Source organism: Myotis nattereri (genome assembly GCF_964212035.1).
Source record: "Myotis nattereri genome assembly, chromosome: 13".
NCBI lineage: Eukaryota > Metazoa > Chordata > Mammalia > Chiroptera > Vespertilionidae > Myotis > Myotis nattereri.
This window is the reverse complement of record NC_138088.1, coordinates 40,845,622-40,853,723: the sequence shown is the minus strand read 5'-3', so window position 1 is coordinate 40,853,723 and position 8,102 is coordinate 40,845,622. Positions and strand designations below refer to the sequence as shown.

General features: G+C 54.2%; 1 protein-coding gene across 1 annotated transcript; it reads right to left on the bottom strand.

The window, feature by feature from the left end:
• Positions 1-1,702: 1,702 nt before the first annotated feature.
• On the bottom strand, positions 1,703-6,362 carry MARVELD1 (MARVEL domain containing 1; the record flags this gene model as incomplete). Its single annotated transcript, XM_081104708.1, has 3 exons — positions 1,703-2,568; positions 4,327-4,531; positions 5,206-6,362. The coding sequence occupies one exon, from the start codon at positions 6,360-6,362 to the stop codon at positions 5,841-5,843; it is 522 nt and encodes a 173-aa protein (XP_080960834.1). The 3' UTR covers positions 1,703-2,568; positions 4,327-4,531; positions 5,206-5,840.
• Between the last annotated feature and the right edge of the window lie 1,740 nt (positions 6,363-8,102).

Genomic DNA, 8,102 nt, shown 5'->3' with positions numbered 1-8,102 from the left:
CCTCTCTGTAAAAAAATCAATAAAATATATTTTAAAAAAAAATTAAGGAAGGAGAGTTAATAGTTAACAGTGGTTTATCTCCAGGACATGAGATTAGGATGATCAAGTGTCTTGTCTTTTTACTTTGTATACTTCTGGACAGTTTAACTTTTTAATGGGTATATATTGCTATTATATTATACTGGGTATATACTGGTATTTATTTTACATATCACTTCCATAACAAACAAAATGATAAAAACATAGGGTTAATCAGACCTTTCTCTCTTATATCCCTACTCCTTCTTTATATCCCTGAAAATATTAATGTTTTAACCCTCCTTCCTCACCATCAATGATCCCACTCCCATCCCTAGAAAAGCAGGAAAAGTAATGGACATAAATGAGCAAATCCCTTGTATTCCTCAGACTCAAACGGGCTCCCTGAGGAGTAGTATCCTATTTCAATGTGCCCCAGCATTAAACAGGAAATGTCAGATTAACCATTCCTGAACACCTGCTCTCCAGGTGGGAAAAACAAACTCCACCTAAATGTCAGCGCCTGCCAGGGGACCACAGGGCTTAGCAGCCGGCAGCTGGAGGTGAGAACATCTATCTTCCAGCCCCAGTCCTGCCGCTGCTTGTGTGACCATGGATAAGGCCCTTCTCCCCATGGGGCTCCACTTTCCCTCCTAAAAGGAGCATCAGTGCCGATTTCTAAGACTGTTGACAAGATCATATAAGGTAATGCAAGTAGAAGCACATTTTCAATTGCAAAATATTTCACCGAGACAAAATAGAGCAGAGAACTTAACAGCCTTTGCAGAGAGGGAGGCCACTTTTCATTGGAGTGAAATCCATAAATAGACACAGAGAGAAAAAAGGAGTAAGGAAGGATCCTTGGAAGCTGGTGGTATTTTCCTCCACCCTGGAAACCCAAACCATAAAGAGGAGGGTGTGTGTGTGTTGTATGTTGGGAGGGTGCTTTGAAAGAGTGGGTGTGGAGCACACACAGCATTAAATCCCTGCCTGGAGCTATTCAATGTGTTTTGAACTCTGTCAGTAGAATCCTGTGTCCTGGCTGCAGACTTCAGGCCCAGGGCACAGGAGGGAAGAACCAGCAAGGAAGCCTGTTAACTGCCCTCCCACCCTTTCCAGGGCATCTGAGTCAGCAAGCTGTGGCTAGAAGCAGGGAGAAAAGAGGTAGGGCGTGTCCAGGAGCCAACACCAGAGCAGGTGCAGTGCTCTGCACAAAAGAACCAGAGCCTGGGCTCCAAGAGATCCCATTCGACCCCTACTCAACTCTGTGATTTAAGGCAAGTTGCCACCCCATCCTGGGGTTCATCTCCCCTTCTGTAAAATGAGGGGGTTACACAACAGGATCCTTCTGGCTCCATGACCATGGCCATTCTGTGTCTACCCATCAGGCGATGAAGCTTCCCAATCAGAGAGCCTATTGAGAGCTGGGAAAGGTCCCTAGAATTCCCTCTGGCTTCCGTCAGGGACAGACACTGGCAGTTTTCCCCGCTCTGGTTCCTGTGCCTTGCCCCAGATGCACTGAGAATTTGTGAACTCATTTTTCTTTCCTGCCCAGGAGAGGGAACCCGGGAGGGCAGACAACAGGGCCGTGTGGCGTAATGAGAACGTGGAGGGAGGCAGGAGGCCTGGCACAGAGGGTTACTGCTGGGGGCCAGGAGAGAAGACACACCAAAGACACACAAGATCAGACAAACCAAACTTTATTCATAAAAGCATATTAGTAATCACCACTGGACTCTTAAATGAGGCACATTGGTCCCTTCTCCCTACCAGCCCTCAGCTCTCCCATTTCCACCCTTTCTTTTGACCATTGTAGAACGCTGGAAAAATCCTCTCCTGGGTCTGCAAGTGGTCCTAGGCTTTGGGCTGGGAGCAGCCCACAGTGGTCTTGGGCTAGATTGAGTCCTGGAGTCCAGAGAGAGAAGCCAGAGACAGCCTCCAGTATCCAAACATTCTGAGCCAGATCAAGTGGCCATTCCTACGGCACAGGGCCTCAAGGGGGAGGGGAGGAGGTGGGGCCATATTACACACCCTTCTCACATCTGGAGAAGCAGCGGGAGGCCAAGCACAAGGCACATCTAGAAGAGCCAGTGAGCACTGACATATTTCAGGCACATCTGGGTGGATACGGTACCATGAAGGCCAAGGAGAAATCTGCTCCTGAGTAAGGTCACTGGACCACAGACTTAGCACCATGGGCTGGGGGGACTAAGAAAGCATCCTCAGGGGTCTGGATCTGAGCGGAGGCTGCAGCTTAGATGGTGGTCTAAGAAAAGACAAAAGGAACAAAAGCTGGAGCCAAAACCCACTGCTTAGGGTACAGAGGCACACGGCTCAGTTCCAGATGTTTGGAATATTGTGCCCAAGTCACAGCACTCAGGGTTGCTCTTATGTTGAGGTGAAATGAATCTTCACCCATCTTGGTTTTTCCACTGGATGGTGCAGACAGAAAGCTGCTGGGCAGAGGTCCTTCCCTCCCCCGCTGTGAAACCCTGTGTTGACACAGGCCCGGATCCCTGGGAATCTCCATGGCTCCTGCAACACAGAAACCTGCAACAGAAGAACCAACGTCACTGGGTCTCCGAGGCACTCCCAAGTATCCCAGTGAAGTGCCCCCCTCCCGCCAGGCTCTGGCTGGCACCAGCGGTGGGAGCTGAGGGACCAGTTACCCTGCCCGGAGTGTGGCAGCAGCATGCGGCCTAACTGAGACACTGAAGGGCTCCGTGGTCTGGGCTTTCCCAGAGGACAGAAAACAAAGATAACCAATTTGAATAGGAACAGAGTTTAGCTTTACAAGACGAAGTTCCGGATATGGATGGTTGTGAAGGTTGACAACAATGTGGATGTACTTAGTGTCACAGAACTGTCCACTCAAAAATGGTTAATTTTGTTATGTATACTTTATCACAATTTAAGTGATTTTTAAAATAACCATGTGCACAGCATCTAACATGTATTTACCCCTTACTGTATGTAGCATAAGCCTGGTTGTGAAGAGGCCAAACTGCCAGCGTTCAAATCCTAGCTCCACCTAGGAGGCTCTGGGAAAGTTACTCAACCTCTCTGGGACTCATTTTCCTTATATGGAATCTACATATATAAAAGCCTAATATGCAAAGTGTCCCCTCGGGAGTTCAACCAACCAGAAGTTCAACCGCTCGCTATGATGTGCACTGACCATCAGGGGGCAGCACGGAACAAAGGAAGGCCAGGCCAGCATCAGGCAGCTGGGGAAGGGAGGCCCCAGCTGCCAGCTGCTAGGGACCCTACCCATGCACAAATTTCGTGCACTGGGCCTCTAGTAAGGAAATAATAATAGAACCCTCTTCAATAGGGTTGTTGAGAGGATGAAATGAACATAGGCGTCCTCGGGTTACGTCGGACTCGACTTACCTTACGTTGTTTTGTGGTTATGTCGCCATCTCCCATTTATTTATAAAAAAAAAAGTTCCGTCATTTCGACGTATGTACATATGTGCTTTATATTTTTTTATTATTTATTTACAAGTAAAGGTCAGGAATTGTTATCTTTCTTTTAAATTTTTTTTACTGCCCTAACTGGTTTGGCTCAGTGGATGGAGCGTCGGCCTGCGGACTGAAAGGTCCCAGGTTCGATTCCAGTCAAGGGCATGTACCTTGGTTGTGGGCACATCCCCAGTAGGAGGTGTGCAGGAGGCAGCTGATCGATGTTTCTCTCTCATGGATGTTTCTAACTCTCTATCCCTCTCCCTTCCTCTCTGTAAAAAATCAATAAAATATATTTTTTAAAAAAATATTTTTTATTGTTTCACTTCATTACTGCTGTGTATGTGCTCCGTGTGAGTGACATAGGTGCTTATGTAGATGAGTTCCGGCTTATGGTGAAAATCGAGTTACATCGTGCCGTAGGAACCCAGGGCTGCCTGTACGTCTAGTGCTTTGAGCAGTGCCAGGCACAGAGGGCTAGATAAATGCTATGGTGACCAAGTAAAGCTTACATAAGTGCCCTCCCACCCAGTCCTCACAACTACAACAGAGAAATCTAATGCCTCTCCACCTAAACCTTACAAACACGCTCATAAGGACACACTCTGGCCTCCCCTATTCTAGTTGCTAATCCAGAGAGCAGCAATTTTTTTTCCCAAAGAGAAGACCTTTGAAGGATTTGGCAAAAAGTTTGAATTATCACAATTCTTTGGACATGTGGTTATTAATGCCACCCCTCCCACTTGCTCTCCGAATAAAACCCTCTAACTTTTAGAAAAAGAGGAGTTCTGTGTTTTTATTCAAAGGCCCATGACCCCTCCAGGAAACAAAGAAGTGTCGTACCTTCCTGAGGCTGGGCCAGCTGTCCACCCCAGCGCCAGAGCTTTCCTCTCTCGGTGGTGAGTGTGACCGCTGTCACAGGCAGAGCCAGGACCTCTTGCAGATGTCATTCCCTTTGACTGGGAATCCATCTGGGTAACTTTGGCTTCATTTCCCAAACGATGTAAAGGAATGTTCAGATCCACCAGGTCCCAGGCCTCTCCCTGGCCTGTCAAGGAGCAGCTATTTTCCCTCACGGGCTGGGCCCTCCCTCTGCTAGAGAAAGTCCCTGGGAAAGAGGGGGCACCCCAAGTCTTCAGAAAAACCAAGGGTTGGGTCCCCTAGGAAGAAATGAAAGCCAAGACTGCAGGGGAACCTTAGGTGGCAAAATCTGATCCAGGCCCAGGGGCAAGAAACCCTTCTTATTGCCTGGTTTTACGGCAGGACTTCTCAGAGCCTTGGATGTGCCAGTGACTCTCCGAGAAGCGGGGGGGGGGGGGGGGGGGGGGGGGGGGGGGGATAGCACCTTTGACAAACCCATTTAGCCTGGAAACCCTCTTTTAGAGGGTAACTCCTGAGCCAGGATCCCAGGGAACACTACTGTTTTCATGCAAACAGCGCTGGAAGGGGATTTGGGAGACAAGGTTCTAATGTTATTCTGGCTTTTCTTACAAGCAAGCTCTAGGTCTGTAAAACGGAATGGAGCTCGCCCTAGCCTTCCCTGGCGGTCCTGTGGGGTCCCTAATGCAAAAAGATACTGGGAGGTGGCAGTGGAGCGGAGGCCTGTGAGTCAGGCTGGGAAAGCTAGTGTGCGTTTGGGTCTGGCCTCCATGAACCGATGGGACAAAGGCGAACAGACAGAGGCAAGAAGACAGCCCACAGGCCCTGACCATCCATCCTCACCTTTGGAGCTAGGCCCCACCCCAAGACATCAAAGCACCGAGCGATGGGCCGGGTAGGGCCGCGCAGGATGCCCGAAAAATCCCGAACTAAAACCAGACTCGTCGCTCCTCCAGGGACCAGTGGCGGCCTGTCTCCAGCTCTGCCCGCGGCTGGCTACATGCCTGCCTTTCCCAGCACTCGGGCTGGCAGAGTGCCCGGGGAAAGCGGGTGCTCTTCCCAGCGCGGGGCGGCAGGAAGGGGGCAGGGGCGCCGCCAGATGACTGGCAACAATTTGGGGGCCTCCACCGGATCTACGCGGCGCCTGTCCACGTCTCGCTGTCAGCGGGGAAGGGGAAGAGGGACCGCGAGGTCTGGCCTCGGGACGGGTATGGGAAGGCGCGTCCGCCCTGCGGCTGGCGCCCTGCTCGGGCCCCTGGAGACTGCGCATCCCACGCAGCGGTCCGGGCTCTGGGCGGTGGCGCTGCCGTCGGGCGGGAACTGCGTGTCTGGGTGTCCGGGTGCCTGGGTGTCCGGTGCCTGGGCGCGGGCGGTGGCGGGGACGCAGCGCGAGGGAGGGTGCCAGGGCGCACAGGCGCGGGCGGCAGGAAGGGCTGGGGCGCTGGTGTCCTCAGGGTCCCCTGCCCGCGGGGGGCGTCTCACGCCACCTCCTGCTCGCCCTGGTAGCGGCGGCAGCAGCTGTAGAGCGCCGACAGCAGGTAGAGGCCCAGGCAGAGGCCCCCGCAGACGGCCGCGCCCAGGAAGGCGTGGTAGGCGCAGGGCATCTGGTAATTCTTGAGGTTGCAGTAGCTGTGCCTCTGAGTCTGGTCGATCATGATGGCTGTCGCGGCGCCGTAGAGCGCAGCCGCCAGCAGGTCGTGCGCCACGTTGACCACGAGCCAGCGCGAGCCCAGCACGGGCACCAGCTCGTGCTTGCCCAGCAGCGTGAGAAAGTAGAGGCCCAGGGTCAGCAGCCAGAAGAGCACGGACACGAAGAGCGCGAAGTGCACGGGCCCCTGGTACCTGCTGGTGGCGATGGTGATCCAGAAGGCGGCGCCGGCCAGCAGCTGCAGCACCCGCAGCACGCCCAGCGGCCCGCGCAGGAAGGCCCGCTGCAGGCGCACCGAGCTGCGGGCCGTGCGCGCCTGGGGCGGCGGCTGGCGCGGGGGCGGCGGGAGCATGGCCCCCGAGCGCGGCGGCGGCGGCGGCGGCGCCCCGAGGAGCGGAATGGCGGCGCCTGGTTCACGCGGGAGGCTCGGCCGACGTGCCCGCTGCGCCTGCCGCGGCCTCCTCGCTCGCTCCTAGTCCTCGGCTCTTTCTCCTGCTCCCACCCTTCCTCCCCTCTCTCCTCCCCTCAGCCCTCCTCTCATTCTCTCGGCCTCTCTCCACCCCTCCTCCCCGCCTTTCCCTTCTCCTCCCCGGTCTCCACCCCCAATCGCTCCTCCCGGCTTCCTGCCACCCCTTTCGGCCTCGCTCACCACCCTGGGGCCACCCTTTCCCGCAGGCGCCCGACTCGCAGCTCGGAATCCTGAGCCCCGGGGCTGGGCGGGAGGCACCCGCACCCCCCAGCCACATCCCGCCGCCCTGCCCCGGCTCCCGGCCAGCCTTGGAGGGGAAAGCTGTTGTCTGGAGTTTTCCTCCAGCGTCTGGCTGGGCGCTGTTCTTTCTCCTTCCTCCTGTTGTAGCGCCCACCGAGGCCTCCCGGCCCTTCCTTGGCGCTGGAGGAGAGCAGTGCTCATCTCGAGCTGACATCTGTTCTCACCGGGTCATCGGGAGTATCCTGCCGGTGCCTCCCTCAGACCTATCCCAGCCCTCCACGTTCTCCATGTCAGAGAAAGGGACACCACCCACCCGAGGCCCCACGGACCCTCCCGCATGCCACCAGCCAAGTCTAGTTGTTACAGACAGTGAGACATGAGCAGAGCAGGGAGGATGGGCCAGGTTCAGAAGGTCACCAGGGCAGGAAGCACCGGGTGCCTAGCAAGGGGCAAAGCTGGGAAAACAAAACCTCCCCCCCCCCCCCATGTAACTTTCCTGCCCTAGCACATCCCTGCGCATGCAGTTAGACCCCCTGACCTCTTCCTCCCTAAAGGTAACATCCAGGCCTCAGTTGTATTTCCGCTCCAGGCCCAGAAAAGCAGCAAAACTAGACAAGCGAAGCCACGGCTGCCTTAGGACCAGCCGCATGGACTAATGAGCCCCTACCCTGGCCCCACCAATCAGCGGAGACCAGGACCCCGAAAGAGCACACCTGGAAAGCTGATGAATACGCTATTGAGACCCTTCCCTGAGACCTCCCCTAAAACCCCCACCTGCGAGAGAGAGCAATATTCCCAACACAGAGGACCCAGCCCGGACTCTCCCCCTGGGGAGTATGCCCCTGCCATTCCTTCCCTCCTCTCCCCCACAGGCACCATCTCCTAAAGCTGAGACTTGCAACCAGGGGAGAAGTGGGCAGCTCATCCCAGGCTAAACCCCTGAACTTACTTCCGAGGCCCCTTTTCTCTGACTTCCCAGTGAGCCAAAGCAGCCCAGCCTAGGCTCTTGTGTTGCTTTTTTTAACTTAAAAACAAAACAAAAACACATTTTTATTGATTTCAGAGGGGAAAGGAGAGGGAGAGAGAGATAGAAACATCAATCATCAGAGAGAATCCCTGATTGGCTGCCTCCTGCACACCCCCTACTGGAAATCAAGCCCACAACCTGGGCATGTGCCCTGACCAGGAACTGAACTATAACCTCCTGGTTCAGAAGTCGGTGCTCAACCACTGAGCCACAGCGGCTGGACCCTAAGTGTGTTTTTGCTGAACTACTAGACAAAATGGCCTGTGATGAGAACGACTGATACTTTACATTCCTGTTATTAGAATGCTTTACATATATTCTCATTTGAGCCTCAAAACAGGCTCAGCACTTAATAG